At 58.9% G+C, this 21,416-nt stretch overlaps 1 protein-coding gene across 1 annotated transcript in view; it reads left to right on the top strand.

Annotated features, from left to right (window-relative positions):
* Positions 1-9,894, top strand: part of ROR2 (receptor tyrosine kinase like orphan receptor 2) — a 196,489-nt gene extending 186,595 nt beyond the window's left edge. The window contains exons 6-9 of the mRNA XM_070400902.1: positions 1,684-1,998; positions 2,813-3,058; positions 6,119-6,321; positions 7,391-9,894. Of these exons, the coding sequence (XP_070257003.1) occupies positions 1,684-1,998; positions 2,813-3,058; positions 6,119-6,321; positions 7,391-8,833 (2,207 nt within the window). The 3' untranslated portion in view covers positions 8,834-9,894. The remainder of the gene's footprint in view (positions 1-1,683; positions 1,999-2,812; positions 3,059-6,118; positions 6,322-7,390) is intronic.
* The last annotated feature ends 11,522 nt before the right edge of the window (positions 9,895-21,416 follow it).

The following is a 21,416-nucleotide window of genomic DNA, read 5'->3' as shown; positions in this document are numbered from 1 at the left end:
CCTCCTGGCCCCGCAACCCTCAGCGTGGTGCTCCGTCTGGAGAGCGTGCTCCACAGAACCAGTCCCGGGACTCGGGCTCCCCACGAGTGGGCTCCCAGGAACCTTCGGGTGCCGTGCAGGGCGCGGGTGAGAGTAGCCAGGACCGGAGTTGTTCGATGTCCCAGCACCTGGAACCACACTTTCAGAAATGAGCCCTCACTTGAGATGTCTGGGGGGCTGGGGGGCGGGGAGGGAAGATCCTACAAGAGTCAGCCGGGACAGCCTATGGCCCATCACCCCAAGAGAAATGCCAGGTTTGCTTTCTCGGGCAGCCGCCCTCCAGGCAGCACCAGCTCCGCAGGATGGGGCTGAGCTATGCACACCTGGTTCTTTGGCCAGTCTCTGTTCCTCAACTGTAACATCAGCCAGAAGTGACCAGGAGGGCGGAGGGCGGCGTCACCGCACAGCGCAGAGGGTCTGGCAGGAGCGCCAGTGCCCTGTGTGGACACAGCTGTTGCCTCAATCTGTGGGCTGTTCTTCACTTGCTGTTTTACAGGCTCCGTGTGGGCTTTCATTCCCCGTGGGGTCTCCACAAACCACTTGACACGGGCCCAGGAAGGGGCTGCATGACAGCTTTCCTACAGTAAATGCCTGGGCAGGGCCCAGCACTCTGACCCGGAGCCTGCCCTGGTGCCTGGTCCCTCTCCTGGGGGAAAGGGGGCCAGCAGCGCTGCCTGCTGGACAAACGGGACAGTACAAGTGGGTGGAGCTGGGGCAGCCCAGGGACTAAATTCCCACCTCCCCCGCCGGGTGTGTAGGGAGGGGGGCCTCTCTCTCTTTTGCTGTCCAAGGTCAGGTCCTTATCAGCAGGTCCTCTGCAGGTCAAGGTGGGTGGACCTTCTGGCTGGTGCCTTCCTTTGGGCCCCGAGTGTGGCAGCCTCCCCTCCAGCCCCCCGTTCCTCCATGCCAGGCGTCAAGTTCTTCCCCTGGACTGCTTCGGCCCCATCACTCCATCCTGGCATGTCTTGCCCCTAAAAAGCAAACCTGCAGACCCCCTTTGAGGGCTGCTTCTCCGCTCCTCCTTCTCACAGACCTCGCCCTGTGCAAGCCCGCCCTCTGCCACACCTCCCCTCACTGCCAGCACCCCTGCCCGAGGCATCCCCTTCCTCTGCTGCTCCCGCACCCACTCCTGTGCTGCATTGCCCAGGGCTGCTGACCGGGTATACGACTTGCTCCCCTTCATCCCACGAAGGCCTCCCCCGCTGCTGTGATCTTGCCCGCGGGCGGGATACGGGGAGAGAGGCCTGGCCCTTACACCTCCTTCCCAGCCTCTCCTAGTAGAAGCCGCCTACGCCTCCCCCCCAAGGCCTCATGGGGCGACAGGCACTCCACTTGCAGAGCCCAGGTTCTAGCAGGGCCCAAGGACGTGGCCCCTGGGTCCGCAGTGGGCGCTTCCTGTCACGAAGCAGCACCAGCTGGATGGGGTCCTGGGCCTAGTTCCCCTTCTTTTTTGTTCTACCTTTGCTGCTTGTAAGTGTAGCCTAGAACCTTCTGTCTGGTTCAAATCAGGGCGGCTTGGTGTTGCCCGGGCTCAGCCCCTGTGAGAGCCTTGGGAGTGAAGATGGGGCGGGCGCTGGCGGGCAGGGTGGAGGGGCGCCGGCGGGCAGGGCAGGGACACCCCCTGACGCTCTCCTGCTTCCGCAGCCGCCTTCACCATGATCGGCACCTCCACGCACCTGTCGGACCAGTGCTCCCAGTTTGCCATCCCGTCCTTCTGCCACTTCGTGTTCCCGCTGTGTGACGCGCGGTCACGGGCGCCCAAGCCGCGCGAGCTGTGCCGCGACGAGTGCGAGGTGCTGGAGAGCGACCTGTGCCGCCAGGAGTACACCATCGCGCGCTCCAACCCGCTCATCCTCATGCGGCTGCAGCTGCCCAAGTGCGAGGCGCTGCCCATGCCCGACAGCCCCGCCGCCGCCGACTGCATGCGCATCGGCATCCCAGCCGAGCGGCTGGGCCGCTGTGAGTCCCGGCCCAGGGCCCCTCCTTCCAGTAGGGCCTGCGGGAGGGCTCCAGAGCAGGGTACCGGGCAGCCCAGGCCACACCGAGCTGGCCCCTGCCTGTCCTTGGGACACCAGTAAGTCACCACCTCCCCCAGCCTCAGACACCATTCCCTGCGGCGGAGTAATCTGCCTGCCAGCCTGCCGGCCACAAACACAGAGGCTCGGCCGGCAGGGCACCAGGGCAGAGGCTGGTCCTTCCTTAGGCCAGGGCTTCCCCGAGTGGGCGGGGCTCGCTGGCCTGCTGCGCTCCCTAATCCTGGCTGCAGGGCTTACTCGGTGCGACGTCGGACAAGATGCTTAAACATCCTTCCACCTGTTACATGCGAATAGTAACTCCTAACCCCAGGCCTGGCTGGGAGAGGGGGGTCCCCCCACCCCCAGGCGGAGCCGAGCCGTGCTCCCTGGTGAGGGGTCTGAGGGTGGCCAGCTGGCAGCCCCTCTCCTGCAGTTTGGCTTTGCTTCCGGAGCCGGTGAACACGCGGCTGGCTGAGCTCATGCCGGAGTGGGGGTGCCGGGTGTGGGTCCCAAAGTTGGTTCCAGGGTCGTGGGATCACTTCTGGCAACTTTCCTTCCCCACATATGTCCCTGGTGCACCCCAGTTGAATTAGAGAATTTGAGGCTTTGTTAAATTATTTTTAATATACAAGCCTCTGTCATTGGATACCCCAGTTTGAGTGCCTGCGGGCTACTGGCTCGGTGTCCTAAAGCCTGAGGTGCTCTCCCCGAGCGGGGCTGCTGCTCTCCATCGGCTCCTAACCTCTCTCCCCTCTCAGACCATCAGTGCTACAACGGCTCGGGCACGGACTACCGAGGGACGGCGAGCACCACCAAGTCAGGGCACCAGTGCCAGCCGTGGGCTCTGCAGCACCCCCACAGCCACCACCTGAGCAGTGCAGACTTCCCGGAGCTCGGCGGGGGGCACGCCTACTGCCGGAACCCCGGAGGGCAGATGGAAGGGCCCTGGTGCTTCACGAAGAACAAGAACGTGCCCATGGAGCTGTGCGACGTGCCCCCATGCAGTAGGTTCTCTCCGTTGCGTGCACTTGGTTTGCCCTGGCCCAGGGGCTGGTGCTGTCACCGCCCCCTCCATGGCCACGATCGCTTGTTTTATGTAAAACTGTTGCTGGTTATAAAAGTAATAGCTTGTCATTATAGCACGTTTTACATCATAGAAAAGTCTGAAGAGTCACGTGCAAATCACCCCTAATTTCCTCACTGTTTGCATTTGGCTCCTGTCAGCCCTTTTCCTGTGCATGGTCCTGGGACATTCAGTATGCATCTTGCTTCTCCATCAATATTATTACTTGGCATTTCCCAGTGTTAGCTGGGGCCCCGGGAGGCAGCTCCTCGCCAGGGTCTGAGCGGGCCCTGCCTGTCTCCCCAGCTCCCACGCAGCTCAGCAGAATGAGAGAAAATTAGAACGTATATCTCTTACCCATTGGCCTTGCAGTTTCTCTTTTGGATTATGAAAAGGAGAAGACCTTGGCGTTAATGGTTGCAAACTCTGCAAACATTATCCTGTATTCCAACATTTACTCCCACCAGCTCCACTCGGCTGGATCCCTGAGGTCGGGCTGCTCCTGAGTTTTCCATTTTGGAGCCTGGAGTAGAGGGTTGGAGGGAAATCACCAGGAGAAGACTGATCGGGAGGGAATGGGTGAAGCGCACCGAGGCTCACCAGACGCCCAGAAGCCTCTGCCAGCGGCAGTGAGGCTGGCCTGCCTCCAGCCTGCATCCTGTGCTGCGGGTCCAGACCTGCCACGCCCACTGCTTGGCCGCCCAGCACATCTTCAGCAGCATGTTCACTGCGGAGTAAACGTCAGGCGTGGAGATGTCAGTTAGATTACCGCACAGCTACGCGGTGGAGGGCTACTGGCTCTGAGAGTGTCCTGCAAGGATGTGCATGATCGGTGCAGGAGCAGGAGCAAGGTGCAGCCATTAGCTGTGTTCTGTCCCTCCCGCCTCTTACCTCCTTTCTCTTCCCTTTCTGTTTTCAGAAAAACAAAAAGAAAGAAAGCTCTGTGTGTGTGCGTGTGTGTGCATGCATGTATGTGTGCGCGTGTGTGCATGCATGTATGTGTGCACGTGTGTGCATGCATGTATGTGTGCACGTGTGTGCATGCATGCACTTGCACATATTTCAGGGTGAAGTTTGGGGAAGATGCACATCAAACTTTTAGCAGTGATTTCCCATGACTTACAAATACATTAAAATATAAAACGTTGTTATAATGAGTAGCTATTACTTTTGTAGTTAAAACAAAATCAAAACATAAAGGGAAAAAATGCATGTTCTTTGACCCAGAAATTGTAGGGATCTTATATTGCAGAAATATTTGTAGCTAGAGGGCAGAAATGCAAGGATATTTGTTACAGAATTACTGGTAACGGCTGAATAAGAAGCAGACAAGTTGTTTGCCTGTAGGGACGGGTGGTACACAGGCTAATGCATGGCCACCAGGGGGCGCCCGGAGCTGTCTGTCCTGAGAGCAGCGCCAGGTCCATTTTTCTGCCACAAAACCAGAAGCGGGATGTGGATGATGTGACTCTATGAACTAAAACTTCTATTTTATGAAACTGACGCTTCTATGTATAAAAATTGTTGAATATTGTTATTCCGTGTTCAACTTAAAGTCAGGGGGACAGCAACCTCTCGGCCGTGGCATAGCCTTTGGTGACGTGGGCTGTTAGAAATAGTACAGCTGTTAACACGCACGGGCTGTTTGTGATTTTATTTGTTTGTTTATTTTTGTTAATCCTCTCCCGAGGATATTCTCCCCATTGATCTTTAAGGAGAGTAGACGGGGGGAGGGATCGGTTGCCGCCTGCACACACCCTGACTGGGACCAGGGGTCGAGCCTGCCACTGAGGTACGTGCCCCGGACCAGAATCGAACCCGAGATCCCTCAGTCTGTGGGCCGACACTCTAACCACTGAGCCAAATCGGCTGAGTGTAATTTTAAAAAGATAACGATAAGATAAATGTCATACCCGTGTTTGGGCGGGCTCACTCCTCTGGCGGTGGCCTGAGGCTGTGGATGCTCCCCGAGCCCTGGTGATGAAAACTGAGTTGCCCTGCCCGGGGCTTCTAGACCACCTGCCCCCGGAGGCCCGGAGCGGCCTGTGTGGCCTTATATCATCTGGGAGCCGGGAGGCCAGGCCGGGTCTGGGACACGGCTGTGTGACTGTAGTGGCGGTAGAGGTGGATTAGCTCCTCCAGAGACTGTTGGCCAGAAACTGCTTATCACCTTCCAGGAGGAAAGCTCATTGTCCACTGGTCACAGGGCACCGCGCCCATGTGCGTACTCTGGGGCCGCTGCTCCTGGCCCTGCAGGGGGGGGGGCAGAGCGCTGTTTCCCTCCTGGCCCTGCAGGATGGCACTTCCGGATTCTGTGCCCCTGCTGCCTGGGTCCCTGGTTGGTCGGTGCCACTTAAATGCTCTTCTAGTCATTGTCCTAAGTCACAGTGATGGCGAACCTTCTGAGCTCGGCGTGTCAGCATTTTGAAAAACCCTAACTTAACTCTGGTGCCGTGTCACATATAGAAATTTTTTGATATTTGCAACCATAGTAAAACAAAGACATATTTTTGATATTTATTTTATATATTTAAATGCCACTCAACAAAGAAAAATCAACCAAAAAAATGAGTTCGCGTGTCATAGGTTCGCCATCACTGTCCTAAGAGAACATACTGATATTAAAAACTGTGGCCCATCCTAGTGTACGGGATGAAGAACAGGTCATTTCTAATCCCAGTCCTGAGCTTCCTTCACTGAGGACAGGGTTTCATGAACATGAACCTGGCCGCAGCTGTCTCCAGGGGGGTGCGCAGTGAAAGCCGGGGTGGGAGCTGGGAGCCACCTGTCGGTGCCCGCATTCCCATTGCTCCCAGGGGTGGCTCAGGGCCCATTCCGCGGTGTGTAGTGTGCATCGCCCTTGCTTTTCAGGCTGGGCTGTAATTTTGTCCTTCGTGCAGCTGACCCGATTCCCTCATGTGCTTAAATGTTGCGGTTGGAGGTGGGAGGGGCTGTTAAAGGCGATGTTTTCTGAAGCTCACGGATGCCTTGCCGCCCACAGGCCCCCAGGACGGCAGCAGGATGGGCATCCTGTACATCCTGGTGCCCAGCATCGCCATCCCCCTGGTGGTCGCCTGCCTCTTCTTCCTGGTCTGCATGTGCCGCAACAAGCAGAAGGCGTCGGCCGCCGCGCCCCCGCGCCGGCAGCTGATGGCGTCGCCCAGCCAGGACGTGGAGCTGCCCCTCATGGGCCCGCACAAGCAGGTCTCGCCGCCGCTCCGCCTGCCTCCGGCTTCCTTACCGTGCTCCACGCTCCACACTTACCTCTTCAACTGCCTTTCATTCTGTTGTTCCTTCTCTGAAACATGCCAGCACGTTGGTGCCCTCGGGGAATGCGTAGTGGGCGTTGGAACTCCCGTCCTGGCAGCGGGCTGCACCCTCGGCCCAAGCCCACCGAGCCGCCCTCACACGAGAGCTTCTGCTGTGCCCACCGGGCACCAGAAGGCTTGGCAGGGCCCCACCACCTGAGGTCAAAATGGCATTTTTAAGGGGCTGGGCCTGCTTCCTGCTCAGCTGGGGTATGGTTGGTTTGCTTGGTTGCGTGTGATTTTCAGGGAAGGATGGAGCCAACAGTCTTGTAGAGGAAGTGGGGACAGCCCCCACCCCAGGGGGTCAGGATGGTGAGGACCAAAAGCAGTGCCAGTCCCTCCCTGGTGCTTGGCCGCTCCGCCTGGGGGGCCACGGACTCTGAAGGGGAGGGGCTCCTTCAGCTCTGTTTCCAGGGGCCACGTAGTGCTCAGGGCAGGGGTGGGTGGCTGGACCGCAAGGGGGACATGGAGTCCCTTGGGGCCCGGGAAGCTCCCAGAAGGATGGGGGCCAGACACAGAAGGGCGAGAACCGTAGAAGCTGAGGTGCAGGTTCGCATGGATTTCACTCACGTGGTGCATCCGTGGAAAATTACCTAATTGAGAGGAAGCACCAGGAGAGCAGCCGGACGGGCTCTGAAAGTGCAGAGGTCGCCGCCCACTGGGGCTGGAGAGAGCCAGGTCTCCCTGGGTGATGGACGCCTGCACTCCTTGGTTAGGTGCAGCGAACAGGTGTTCTCGCAGCCGCTGCCTGGTGCTCAGCTGCTCTTGGGGCATCGTTTGCAGCCTGATGAGGATCCGTAGGTTTCAGGCAGCTTGTGCCATGAGGGCGTGCTTAAGAGCAGAGAGCAGTGTGGGGGCAGGGAGCCAGGAGCAGGCAGGCGAGCAGGTGCCCTCCAGCCCCCAGAACTCCCCTCTTCCCTCGGGTTGCAGTGGCAGGAACGTCTCACCGGCTTCTCTTCCCGCAGGCCAAGCTCAAGGAGATTAGCTTGTCCTCCGTGAGGTTCATGGAGGAGCTCGGGGAGGACCGCTTCGGGAAGGCCTACCGAGGCCGCCTGCTGGGCCCCGCGCCCGGGGAGCCCGCCCAGGCCGTGGCCATCAAAACGCTGAAGGACAAGGCGGAGGGGCCGCTGCGGGAGGAGTTCCGGCATGAGGCCTTGCTGCGTGCGCGCCTGCAGCACCCCAACCTAGTCTGTCTGCTGGGCGTGGTGACCCAGGGCCAGCCGCTCAGCATGGTCTTCAGCTACTGCCCGCAGGGCGACCTCCACGAGTTCCTGGTCATGCGCTCGCCGCACTCCGACGTGGGCAGCACGGACGACGACCGCACGGTGAAGTCGGCCCTGGAGCCGCCCGACTTCGTGCACGTGGTGGCGCAGATCGCGGCCGGCATGGAGTACCTGTCCAGCCACCACGTGGTGCACAAGGACCTGGCCACCCGCAACGTGCTCGTGGACGACAAGCTGAGCGTGAAGATCTCGGACCTGGGGCTGTTCCGCGAGGTGTACTCGGCCGACTACTACCAGCTGCTGGGCAGCGCGCTGCTGCCGGTGCGCTGGATGTCGCCCGAGGCCATCCTGTACGGCAAGTTCTCGGTGGACTCGGACATCTGGGCCTACGGTGTGGTCCTGTGGGAGGTGTTCAGCTACGGCCTGCAGCCCTACTGCGGGCACTCCAACCAGGACGTGGTGGAGCTGGTGCGCGGCCGGCAGCTGCTGCCCTGCCCCGACGACTGCCCCGCCTGGGTCTATGCCCTGATGGTTGAGTGCTGGAGCGAGTTCCCCGGCCGGCGGCCGCGCTTCAAGGACATCCACAGCCGGCTCCGCGCCTGGGGCGGCCTGTCCGCCTACACCAGCTCGGCGCAGACCTCGGGCGCCAGCAACGCCACGCAGACCAGCTCGCTGAGCACTAGCCCGGTCAGCGTCAGCAACGCCCGCTACGGGGTCCCCAAGCCCAAGGCTCCGCCCTTCCCGCAGCCGCAATTCATCCCCGTGAAGGGCCCGATCCGGCCCCTGGGGCCCCCTCCGCAGCTCTACATCCCAGTCAATGGCTACCAGCCCGTGCCGGCCTACGGCGCCTACCTGCCCAACTTCTACCCCGTCCAGATCCCCCTGCAGATGGCCCCGCAGCAGGTGCCTGCCCAGATGGTGCCCAAGCCCGGCTCGCACCACAGCGGCAGCGGCTCCACCAGCACCGGGTATGTGACCACCGCGCCTTCCAACACGTCGGTGGCCGAGCGCGCGGCGCTGCTGGCAGAGGGCGCGGAGGACGCGCGGGACGGCCCGGAGGACGGCGCCCAGAGCCCCGTGCCCGAGGCGGCGGAGGAGGAGGACGGCTCCGTCCCGGAGACCGAGCTGCTGGGGGACAGTGACCCTCTGCAGGTGGAGGAGGCCGAGGCCCAGCTGGAAGCCTGAGGGTCAGGACTGCGGGGCTCGCTCCTGGGAAACTTCAGCCACTCGAGAAGTGAGCCCCCAGCGCCCCGCCCGGGGCCGGTTGGCGCCCCGCCAGGTGAAGTCACTCCGCCGCGTGCTCCGCCCAGAGCTGCGCTGTGGCCATCCTTGGGCTTTGAGCCTGTGGCGCCGGGTGAACGGTGATGCCAGGTCGTCTGCATTTTCCCGAGGAGGAGTCGTGGGCATTGCCCGTGCTTTGAAGGGAATGGGTGGCGTCTGCCCACCTTGTTGCATGTGGATCCAATGTTGCAAAACTTCGGGCCAGGCCTGGCCAGGCAGCCGGCTGGGGCGGATGCAGGAGCTGCTGGCCGCCGCCCGCCAGCTTTAGCCCCTTCAGCCCCAGAGTGGCGGGAACAGGGCGCTGCCCCCCGCCAGGCCTGGTGAGCACGGCTTCTGGAACCGGAGTCCCATTTTAAAACACAACGTGCCTTAAAAAAAACCAACGCGATGTTGTATTTTGTGAAGTGGTTTTAGTTGCCTTGTGTGTGTGTGTGCCCGCTGCCCTGGCTTTCAGGGGAAGTGGTGCTGGGTCCGGACGAAGCCATGTTGTGAGAGCACAGTGCTGTTTGTGTCCTCGGAACCCTGTACAGACCTTCAGTGTAATTTATGTGGGTTTTGCAGGCTATTTTCATTGCAGTATTTTGAGCTTAAAATGAGTTAGTAATATAACTGTTTACCTTACCCACCTGGGATGCCACCTGATTGTATTTGGCTGCTGTCTGTAGCGATGTGAGAGGTCCGTTCATTTCAGAGCTCCTGTGAGAAGGCCTGCAGGCACTGCAGACTGGCACAGCTGGTGTAGCCAGGCCAGCAGGCACCGCGGACTGGCACAGCTGGTGTAGCCAGGCCTGCAGGCACCGCGGACTGGCACAGCTGGTGTAGCCAGGCCTGCAGGCACCGCGGACTGGCACAGCTGGTGTAGCCAGGCCTGCAGGCACCGCGGACTGGCACAGCTGGTGTAGCCAGGCCAGCAGGCACCGCGGACTGGCACAGCTGGTGTAGCCAGTCCAGCAGGCACCACGGACTGGCACAGCTGGTGTAGCCAGGCCTGCAGGCACCGCGGACTGGCACAGCTGGTGTAGCCAGGCCTGCAGGCACCGCGGACTGGCACAGCTGGTGTAGCCAGGCCTGCAGGCACCTCGGACTGGCACAGCTGGTGTAGCCAGGCCTGCAGGCACCGTGGACTGGCACAGCTGGTGTAGCCAGGCCTGCAGGCACCGCGGACTGGCACAGCTGGTGTAGCCAGGCCTGCAGGCACCTCGGACTGGCACAGCTGGTGTAGCCAGGCCAGCAGGCACCGTGGACTGGCACAGCTGGTGTAGCCAGGCCAGCAGGCACCATGGACTGGCACAGCTGGTGTAGCCAGGCCTGTAGGCACCGCTGCCTGGCACAGTGCCGCCTGTGACTCCACACCGGTGTAGCCAGTGAAGGACAGCCACGCTTCCGGCTCTGCAGGCTGTGAGGATGTCAGGCAGCTGGTAGTGCTGGGAGGGGGATGCCCACCGGTGGCCACATGGGCTGAGCTCTTTGCACCCTCGGGGGGCTAGCCTGCAACCTCGAATTCATGTGAATGTGGATGTATGTTGATAAATAAATGATGGAAACAAGTTCTATTGCTTTCTCTGTGAAGGTTTTGGAGGTGAATTACTTGTTGAAGACCTGAAGTAGGCCTTTGGTTTTAAACTTATTCCCTCCTGAGGTCCCAGGACCCCTTTTTAGACCTGGAGCCTGGTTCTCACCAGGGCCCTGGGGCGTGAGGCCATGGGGGACGGGCCTCCTTCACCACCGCCAGGGCGGTCAGCTGAGCCGAGTGCGCCTGAGCCAGGGTCACCTGGGGTCAGTGGCTCCAGGGCTTCCAGTCAGGGCTGGTGGCAGCCACCCTTGGGGGAGGCCCGGGGAAGCTGCTGCCAGCAGGCAAAGGCCCCTGCTGCCCAGGGCCTGCCGCCCCACTCGGCCTGCGGGTTTCTCTGTTGCTGGCGTGGATCCCACGGAGGGCCCGGCGGCTTGGGGGGCTGGGGGGGGGGTTGCTTCCTGCTGGTGCAGGGGGTCTGGAGCCAGCAGCAGTGCCTTCCCTGTGCCCAGGCCACGGGGTGGGGCTAGGACAGTGCCTTCTGAACAGATGCCCAGAGGGTGCTGCTGCTGTGGTCGGGCCCGCTGACTGCACGGAGCACAGCATTGCTTGGTCCCCACGGCCCGGCATCTGGGGCGTGTCCTGCACCCCACCCACGGCTTCGGTGAGCAGCGTGCTGCTGGGGATACAGCCCATACAGGTGATGCAGCAGGGTCTTCCAGCCAGGCCTGGCCTTTCCCTGCTGGCGGGCCCCTGCCCTCCTGGCAGGTGCGGCCCAGCTGTCCGGGGACCCGCGGGGTTGGATGCAGCCACTTCTCATTCCCACTCACCTGGGGGAGGAGCTTTTCTCTGACGTGGTCCACCTGGTGGTCTAACCGTGCGGTTGGGACCCGAGATTGAAAATGGGAGACAGACCTTCAGCACTCGCCATGAGCATGTCCGGGCAGCCAGCCCCAGGTGGGCACCCCTCCCTCTGCCGCAGCCTCCCCCACCTCCCCTACGCCCCACCCCCAGTGCAGGCCCCAGCAGAGCTGTCGGAGACAACAGGGATGCGTGGGGAGGGCTGCTGGGGGAGCAGGGCAGGTTTTAAGGTGGGGATATTTGTCTGGGCTCAATACAGCATTTGTTCGTTAGCACTCGTTCTAAATGTGAAACCCAGATGCAGCGTGAGGGGGGGGAGCTGTAAGATGGGAGCCGCTGAGCAAAGTAACTGCTGGGAGGCTGCGGAGCAACCAGCTTAGAGCTGATGTGGGGCCTCGGACTCACCTCGCTCGGGGCACCCACAGCCCGCCTGCCCTGGCCAGCCCTCAAGAGGGCCGTTGGCACAGCTCCTGGTCCCTGGTTCCAGGCCGTGAGGCGGCCGAGGCCCCGACGCCTGCCTCCCCTTGGACGGACAGCACTGCGGAGACGTCGGAGCCACGGCCGCCACCTCGGACTAAGGTGAGGGGTTTGACTGAACACTTGTGTCCGACAGCTTCCCACAGAGTCAGGGAAACCTCGTGGTCTCGACCGGGAACCACTTGGGATGCACTGTCTAAGGGTATCAGCGGAAAACATCACTTAGATGGAGTGGTTGAGGTTGCGGCCAAGTTCTATGAATGTTTAATTTAATTTGTTCATACAGCCTTTCAACAGAGTCTTCGCCGCACTGCGGGCCGGATTCCTGGGGAGCAGAAGGGAGCACCGTCCACTTCCTCAGAGGACGGGGACTAAGCAGGAAACACAGTGATGAGGGCACAGCGCTGGCTGAGTTAGGACCCCGTGGGCGGAGCCCGCCTGCGGCCATGGACAGGGCCCCCGGGGACATTAGATCAGGATCCTGCGTGCCACACCGGCTTTGCGGCCTGAGCGCGGTCATGGGCTGCAGGATTTCAGACGTAAGCCTAGGCTACAGGCTCTGACACTGAAGCGCTGAGAGCCTCAGGGTGACCTCCCCAAGCCAGGGGCACCTCCGCATCAGCCTCGGTCTGATTCAAAAGCAGAAAGCAGGTGTGTACAGGACAGGGGCCTGTCGGGCGGGCATTCCGGCAGACTGCCCCTTAGTAACTCTGTCCCCACACAGCCAGACACCCTCCTCTCCCTGCGCAGGGGGGCGATGTGAAGATGGATGGGAACACAAGGGCAGCTATGGGTGTGGGTGCAGCGGACGTGCGCAGGGCAGAGCGGAACCCACCCTCCCCAAGGCAGGTCAGGAGCAGGAGCAGGCGGCCCCCCACCTGGGCTGTCTTGGGCCCCATTTCCAGAACACAGCCCATAGGGACAGCAAAGTCGCCGGATGAAACCCCTAAGCAGACACGTTCCAGGCTCTCCTCTGACCTAATCTCATGGGACTAAGGGCGGCATAATCTCCTGACAGCAGAGGCGAGTGGCCAGGGTCCCCTGATTTCTCACCAGTGAGGACACCAGGCTCACTGCGGCCAGGACGCCACTGCCCGGGACTCCCACTGCATCCCGGTCCATCGGGACCTGGAGAGCCTTTCACAGGAGCAGAGGCGTCTGTGGCCGAGGGTGACTGGGGAGCCCGCAACGCAGGTCTGAGCCTGGACATCTGAGCACCACACACCAAAGCCAGGATTGCTCTCAGGAGCCGACCCATGGCTCCCTCTCCTCGCGAAAGTCCCAAATGTGCCATTTTCCTCTTTGTTTGGCAACAGAAATTAATAGACATATTTGGCGTGCTGGCTATTTTGTTAAGCTCACCTGTATAAACTGCTCGCAGAACACCCATCAGGCCTGTAATTTCCCCTCGTGGCGACGCTAAGCTACATTTAGGTTAAATCAGGTGTTTCTCTAAGATTTTTTCCTTTCCCTCCCCCGGGTAAGGGCTGGCCTGGCTCAGGCTCAGACCTGTACCACCTTTCCCAGGAGCTGAGCTTCTCACCGAGAAACCTCACTCCCCACAGAACCGCAGGGAGGGGGTCTGTTCCCGCTGCTGCGGGGGAAACTGAGGCCCGGAGGACTCCTGCCGCCCAGCGCTAGTTTAGGGGGAAGCGGGCACTGAGCCCATGTGGCAGCTTTGGGCGCGGGGACAGGAGGGCAGCGGCCAGGCCTGTTCCCACCCCCGGGTGGCCGTGGAGTGGGTGGGCAGGGCCTCCTGCGGCTGAGCCCGGGCGGTGCTGGGTGGTCCGAAGTGGGGGGCTGGCACTCCGCCCCAGGGGCCGGCTCCCTGGTTCCGCCCAGAGGCTGTGGCCCCCAGAGCAGGAAAAAGGCCCCCCTGCCCCCCGAGACTGTGGCCCATTTATTTCCTCTCCATCGGTTACGTGGTGTTCATTTAACAGGAAACCCACTCGGTAGAGAAAATAATTTCATGATTTTGTTACCTCTGAGGGGAAGCTTCTTTCCTGCTTGAAATGCTGAGTTGGAAGGTTGTTCTGACAGTGGCCTCCTCGCCTCCTTTGCTGTTGCGCTTTACAGTTTGGCATCTTATGCCCCTTGTGATAGAGCGCAGCAGGCCCCGCCTCCCGGAAGGTGAGTGCAGAGCCCAGCCCAGCCCAGCACAGCGGGGGGGGGGGGGGGGGGGGGAGGGGGCGAGGGAGTAAACTGCCCCCCGGAAGGCCCAGGTATCACAAATATGAGGTGCTACCCCTGGGAAAAGCAAAATCTTATTTTTAAAACGCTCAGGTTTAAATGCAGTTTTAGACATTTAACTGCTCTAATTTTTAAAGCTGTCTCTGGGGGAATTTTTAAAGATATGTTTGTGTTGATGTTTAGAGAGAAGAAGGCAGAGGGAGAGAGAGAGAGAGGAACTTCAGTCATGAGAGAGGAACCATGGACCAGCTGCCTCCTGCACGCCCGCTACTGGGGGTCGCCCGGGAAACCCAGGCATGTGCCCTGACCGTGACCTCCTAGCTCATGGGTCGACGCTCAACCACTGAGCCACACCAGCTGGGGCGAACTAGTAATGCTCTTTAAGAAAAATATCCAGAACCCTCCTAATGTTCTTAACCACAGATGCTAGCACTTACCAACCATAAACTCTACAGAGACCAGCGCATCTCCTACATTTGGGTGGGATTTTAAACCATCTCTATGCTCATGTGGAAGGACTGAGAGGGAGGTGCCCTGTTCCACCTCCACGGCTCACCCCTCCCGGCACCGGCCTGAGCGCCCCTGGGGGTTGCCACCCTGGGTGCCCCCTGCCGCTGTGGAGGGGACCGCGCAGGTGCCGCGCTGGGGTAAGACCGTGACCTGTTATCCAACTAAAGTCCAAGTGCCTGAGGCTTCGAAAGAGCAGACTCAGAACGGCAGGGTTTGGAGGAAGCGAAGGTTGACAGATGGGAGAGGTGGCAACCGGGAAGAGGGAGCCCAGTGGTGCCTCAGACCCATCTTGCCCACTGGAGCGGGCACGGGTTTCTGAGGGGCTGGGGGAGCGGGTATAGGAGGTGCTGGTGGGGCAAGTTTCGATGGGAGGACCCCAACTTGGCCATTTATGGTAAAGGCTGTCAGCACCGATCTTCCTGGACAGCAGCCCCCTGGCTTCCGAAGGCCCCGTGCTCAGGCCCGGGTCCTGGCCTGGTCCTTTGGTTCCATGGGGGGAGGGGGCCACACTTGGTCCTGGTGCTGCTGGGTCCTCTCCTGGGCACCTGCCTCGCTGCCGGCCCCGAGTGCTGGTCTGCCGTCCGCGCTGGTTTGCAGTGACAGCCCAGGGAGCTGGGAGCTGGCGGGTCCGTTGTTTCCTTTCTTCCCTGCGGACAGGCCTCCCGAGGTCCCGTGGTCTCTGGGGACAGTGCCAGCTCAGTCACTCCCTCACTCACACTTGCTGTCCTTCTCCCTGTCTCCCCACTTGCCTCCCACTCTGTGTCCAGGAAGCCCAGTGTAGAGAGATGCCTGATGGATGTTCACCACGCCCGTTGGCTGTTCAAGCTTGGAGTTCAGGGGAATAAGGTCCAACTGGAAATGTACATTCGGGAGCTGTCCACACAGACACGGCAATCCGACCCATGGCTGGAGAGGGAGCACCAAGGGAGGTCAGTGTGGGTTAAAAACAGGCGTGAGCGTAGCCATGGGGCACCCCCTGATCGGCTCACGGAGAGGGAGGAGGGTGCTTGGGCTCAGCCGCCCTCTCTCTGTGTGGGCTTTGGGGGAGCAGGGGCGCCACTGCAGGTCTTGACGAGAGAGGCAGAGGGCTCAGGAGCAAGTTGGAAGGGCAACTGAAGAGAGAGCAATGAGCAGATGTGATCCTTCACAAAGTCTCGTGTCCATGGAGACAAGAGGTTCAAGGCCCCTGTGATCCTCTTGTTCTGTTAATAATCTATTTTCCTGTCTGTATTCTTCTAAGACTTTTTCTTTCCTCTTCTATTCACCAGTCTGTCGGGCTCCAGCTAAGTGAGTTGGCTGCTCCGGCTGCCATGACAAAGCACAGACGCACTCGACAGCACACGTTGCCTCTCAGTCTGGGGGCTGACAGTCTGCACCCAGGGCGCTGGCGGGCTGGTGCCTCCAAAGGACCGTGACGGGAGGGCCCGTGCCAGGCCTCTCCCCTCGGCTGTGGGCAGCGGCTTCTTGTGTCCTCACATCGTCTCCCCCGATTCACGTCTGTCTCTGCGCCCACATTCCCCTTCTGAAGGGGACAGTCTGCTAGAGGGGCCACCAGCTCCGTGTGCCATCCGCTCATTCCACACAGCAAGCCTGTCCACACAGACATGGCAATGTCTCACCCCAAAGTTCTGGGAGGTAGGACTCTAGCCTTCAATGTGGAGGGAACACAATTCGACCCATAACTCTGAGTGCGCGTCTTTAAAAGCTTTCGCATGATGTCCCTGAGCAGACTCAGTCCTGCCCGTTTGCCGGTCCGATTCCGCATGCAGGGCGGGGAGTGTCCTGTTGGCTTGGGTACGCAGTCTCCATGCTCCCTTTTTCTTTTCAAGTCACTTTTTTGTCACATGCCCACCTCCGTCCGCCTGCCCTCCCAGCCTCCTCTCCTCTTCCTCCTCACAGTTCCCTCAGCTCTATGTTCTGAGACATTCCGTTTGTGTGGTCGTCTATGGAGACCTGCACAGAGACCGTCCTCCTTCAGTCCATGTGCTGAGCGTTAAAGACCCCGTATGTCCTCTGCCAAGTCCTGTCACGCTTCAGGGGCAGCTCCTTGGGAAGGGACCAGCGTGTGGGTAACCTTCTCGCCGCCCCGTCACGCCGCCCAGGGGCGCACGCCAGCCCGTCTGCGGTGCCGACCGCCTCCCTCCGCGGGACCCCGTGGTGGCCGCTCCTGGCTTCCCGCCTCTGTCTCAGGACTCAGCACATCACTATCAGGAAACGCTGTCAGAGTCTCTTACGCAACCATGAACCTGTGTGCGGTGGAAGGCAGACGTGTGTGCTTATCTCATTGGGTAGCGGTCAGCGGACTGTGGCCACAGGAGAGAACCACTCGGATGTGGAGGCGGGAGCAGGGCAGCTCAGGCACCCCCTGCCCAGCGGGTGAGCTGCCCGCAGATGCCCTCGGGACTCGGCGGCTGCTCAGAGGTGACTCCCAGGGTGGTGGCTGGTCTTGGCTGAGCTCTCAGTGGGCCGTGTGCTCCTGGTTTGGGCTCCGGGTCTCCAGGCCAGACAAGACCCCTGTGCTGTGGGCCTGGGCTGCCGCCCGCCCACACTCGCCTGCTCCCCTGCAGACCCTGGTCACAGCTGTGGCCGCACAGCCCACAGCTCCCTGCTCTGCTGCGCCTCCCTCCGAGGAAGGGAGAGAAAGAGGCCAGAGCTCGCGCCCCAGCTTTCCTGAGCCGTTTTCCTCCCTGTTGGTTGCCCCTCAGCATCCATTCCCCACCTCTCCTTCCCAGTATCCCTGAGTTTCGGTTGAGAATCCACGTGGGCTGGAGACGCTGGCTCCGCCTGGGCTGCAGGAGCGGGGCGGCTGGCCTGGCAGCCTCCGGGGCAGGGACAGGCACGTGTCGGAGCTGCCGGAGGGTCTCCCTCTCACCGCCCTTCTGGGGGCGTCAGCAGCATGTGGAGCCCCCGCAGCCGTCACCATGGAAGCCACTGAGGTTGAGTCAACTGTGTGAAGACAGAGCTGAAAGCCCCGAAGGCAGAGGTGCCTGGTGACGTCGTTGGGCCGGGACCCACCTGTTCACGTCTGGGCTCACGTGTCCCTGGCTACGTCGCCTGAAGGGCCCACGGACCCAGCGGCCCTCACATCTCCCGGAAGCCATCACTGTCCCCCCGACTCTTCTCCTCCTGGTTTCCCACTGCGGGGAGGCCCACCGCGTGAGCTCAGTGCCCGGCGCTGTCTCTGACCCCTGCTTCTCCGCCTTCTCCAGGTCTTGGTGAGCCATTCGGTCGTGTGTCTTCTGCTAGGAACTGCCCACGTCCCACAGTCCTGCCCCGCTCCCCGTGCAGACCGTGGTCGCTCTCACCAGATGACAGCAGCCTCCACACTGTGTCCCGTCCTCCTGGTCTTCTGGTCCATTCTCCCCACGATGGGCAGATGGAATTGCTTCAGTTGTGAATGGGCATGTCCCCTTGGTTATGGTGAGTTGGTGGATCAAAGCCTCCCCGTCTCCCAGCAGGAGGGGCCACACCTTCATGGGCCCAGTCTGGGTTGGACGCTGGCTTTCTCAGACACTCCCGGTACCGGTTCCGCCCAGGACGAAAGCCGTCGGGGGCCTGGAAGGACGCGGGGCCAGGCTTCTCGCTCTTGCTGACCCCTGACTTGTGTCTCCCCATCTTGTACCTTTCCTTTAAGCACACACTGCACTATTTGAGCATCGAGACAAAGAAAGCCCATAACAGCAGCGTTCTGCTCTGGTGATGTAAACCTTAACTTTCGCCAGCCCTGATGTCATGACTGGTGCCTCCATAACATTTCTAATTTGGTTTTAATTTGCACTTTTCTGATTGCTAGAGTGAGTGCCCACCTTTTTGTATTTCTTGACCGTCTGTGTTTTTCCCCATGAATTGAGTCATCCTATTTGGGCCTGATTCTGCTGAGTGGCTCTTCATTTTCTAATTGTCCTATAGGAATTTTTATATATTCTTAATGTTACTCCTCAGTTGGCCAGATGAATTAAAACTGTCTTTTCTAATATACTGCTTGATGTTTAACTTTATTTATATCTGTCTTACAAAATCATTTATTTGTAACATCATTAATCAGACTTAATACCTGTTCAACAATCCCTTCCCTATCCAGATGTCCCATAGTAGCTGCCTATATTTTCTTCCAAAAATTTTTGTTTGCTTTTCACATTTGGGTCTTTAATCCATTTATAATACATGTGTGTGTGGTGTGAGGTAGGAAAATAACTGTGCTAGTTTTTTCTGTAGGAGAGCCAGTTGTCCATCACTGTTCATTAGGAGTGGATGGTTCTCTCCCAGTGAAACACACTGTTCTATGCATGGGTAACATACATGTATGTATAACACAGGGAAAAGTCTGTTTCCAGACTGTTTTCTCCAGTGGTTGATTTGCTACACACATTTTAAAAACAAATGCTATTTAAGATCATAGAGCCCGGCCGGCATGGCTCAGTGGTTGAGTGTCGACCTAGAACCAGGAAGTCACAGTTTGATCCCTGGTCAGGGCACATGCCGGGTTGCAGGCTAGATCCCCAGTAGGGGGCGTGCAGGAGGCAGTCGATCAATGATTCTCTCTCCTCATTGATGGGTCTGTCTCTTTCTCCCTCTCCCCTCCTCTCTGAAATCAATAATATATATATATATAAAATCATAGAACTATATATTTAAGATTCCATTTTGGGGTTTTATGCTGCTCACCTATGCAAATATGTTGCGGCAGGTTGAGAAATTACGTCTTGCATCACAATCAGTTAACCCTGACTCGCCCACCTCACGCATCTGGGAGGAGAGTTCAGCAGGGCCGGCCAGCCTGGCCAGCCTTTCGTTGCACTCTCCGTGGCTAAGACCATGAGACCAGGGCCCGTTTCTCTGCCTCAAGGGCAGGGGGCACTCAGCGGTCACCTCCTAGGCAAGCAATCAACAAACAGTTGGTTGATAAGCAGTTCTGCAAAATGAGATTTTTTTTTCTTAATATGTAAGCTATAGTAATGTAAGTCTTCAGGTATTGCACCACCCATCCTGCTTGTGTGTTCTCCCCTCCTCTCCCCTCCCCTCCCTCCCCTCCCTTTTCTTTTCCAGCTCCCTAGCATTTCCTAATGTGGCAGGGAGGTTTGAGGGTTAGCGTTGCAGCATGGTGTGTGGAGCAGGGTCCCTAGTCTTCAGAGCGCCCATGGGGCTTGCCTGGTGAGATTGTGGCACAGCTTTGGTTAGTCTTGTTTTCTGAAATGACATGCACTTGAGAACTGAAATTGCTGTTTTTCCTTTTTCACCTTTTATGTGTTTGCAGTGAGCCGTGAGGACCACTGCGGTTACAGCCCTAGGTGCCCCCACCCTCCAGGTGCCACCTCCACAGGGGCCCTTCCCTGCGGCATGCGGTGCCCTTGCACGTGTGTGAGGCTTTGGCTGGGGCCTTGCTGCGGTCTCTCTCCTTTGCCGGCTTTGGAGAACCAGCTGCCAGGAACCCTAGTGCAAGGGGACAGACTCTGCCAGCAGCCCGAGGGAGCGTCCGGATCCGCCTCTGACAGCCCCGGCCCAGCTCAGTGCCTGACTTGCCTGGAGAAGCTGCGGCCCGCGTGCTGTCTTGGCTGCTGGGTGGCGATGTGGTGATTGCCGTGCAGCCACAGAAACGAGTTCATTGCCTTCCAGGTGACCTCTGCCAGCCGCTCCTCGGGCTAACGCGTGTGTTGGTTGGAATGTCCCACCAGTTCCCCTGCTTGTGCTTCTCCACGTGAGCTGGGCTGCACGCTTGAGAGTGGTTCTGTGACCCACGGCTTCCCCCCTTGCCCCGCCTCTGCTTCCTGCGCTCGCAGAACCGGCACGGGCTGACGGCTGGCGGGGGACCGGCGGGCCTGGCCAGCTCTGCTGTCCCCCAGCCTCCTGCGAGGGCAGCTGCCTCAGTGCGTGTCTGTTGAGTAAATGGGTAAATGAAACCATTGGTATCATCTTTTTCTTGTTGTTGCCGTCATTCTTGGTCTGGGGCTCCGGCTCGGGCAAGCGTTTTACATACGTCCTCTCCCTGCATCATTAAAATAGCTTGTTAGGCAAGTGATGTCAGTCTCGTTTCACAAGCAGGGAAACTGAGTTTCCTGAGATTGTGTCTGAGAGTTTAGTGATTGCCCAAGGCCGGGCAGAGAGGGAGAGGCCGGACAAGGCCCGCCTTCTCCACTGAAAGCACTTAAAAACACAAGCTCAACTACGCAGACATACATTCCCATTTGTCCATCCACCCGTCCATCTACCTGTCTATCCACCATCCACATACATTTTTAGTAAAAAGACTAAAGTTCTCTTTCAAAAATTTTTTATTTCTTTATTAAATTGATTGGGGTGACATTGGTCAACATGATCATAAAGGTTTCAGGTGTGGGTTCTATGTTACAAGATCTGTATAGTGCAGTGATGGCGAACCTATGACACGCGTGTCAGAGGTGACACGCAAACTCATTTTTTTGGTTGATTTTTCTTTGTTAAATGGCATTTAAATATATAAAATAAATATCAAAAATATAAGTCTTTGTTTTACTATGGTTGCAAATATCAAAAAATTTCTATATGTGACACGGCACCAGAGTTAAGTTAGGGTTTTTAAAAATGCTGACACGCCGAGCTCAAAAGGTTCGCCATCAAATAGTGTCCTGTGTGCCCACCGCCCAGTCAGATCTTCTCCTGTCACCCTATATGAGGAGGCCCTTCTTCCCCACCCCCTTCCCTCTGGCAACCACCCCACTGCTGTTTGTGTTCACGAGTTTCAGTTTTATATCCCACATCTGAGTGAAATCATATGGTTTCTAGCTTTTTCTGACTTAGTTCACTTAGCATAATATTCTCAGGGCCCACCCATGTTGTTGCAAATGGCGCTATTTCATCCTTTCTTATGGCTGAGTAGTACTCCACTGTGTATATGGACCACATCTTCTTTACGCAGCCCTCTATCATGGGACACTTCGGTTATTTCCATGTCCTGACCACTGT

The sequence above is a fragment of the Myotis yumanensis genome, unplaced genomic scaffold (assembly GCF_028538775.1).
Source record: "Myotis yumanensis isolate MYYU_CA2020_CCGP unplaced genomic scaffold, mMyoYum1.0.hap1 SCAF_21, whole genome shotgun sequence".
In the NCBI taxonomy this organism is placed as follows: domain Eukaryota; kingdom Metazoa; phylum Chordata; class Mammalia; order Chiroptera; family Vespertilionidae; genus Myotis; species Myotis yumanensis.
This window is presented reverse-complemented; position numbering and strand designations above follow the sequence as displayed.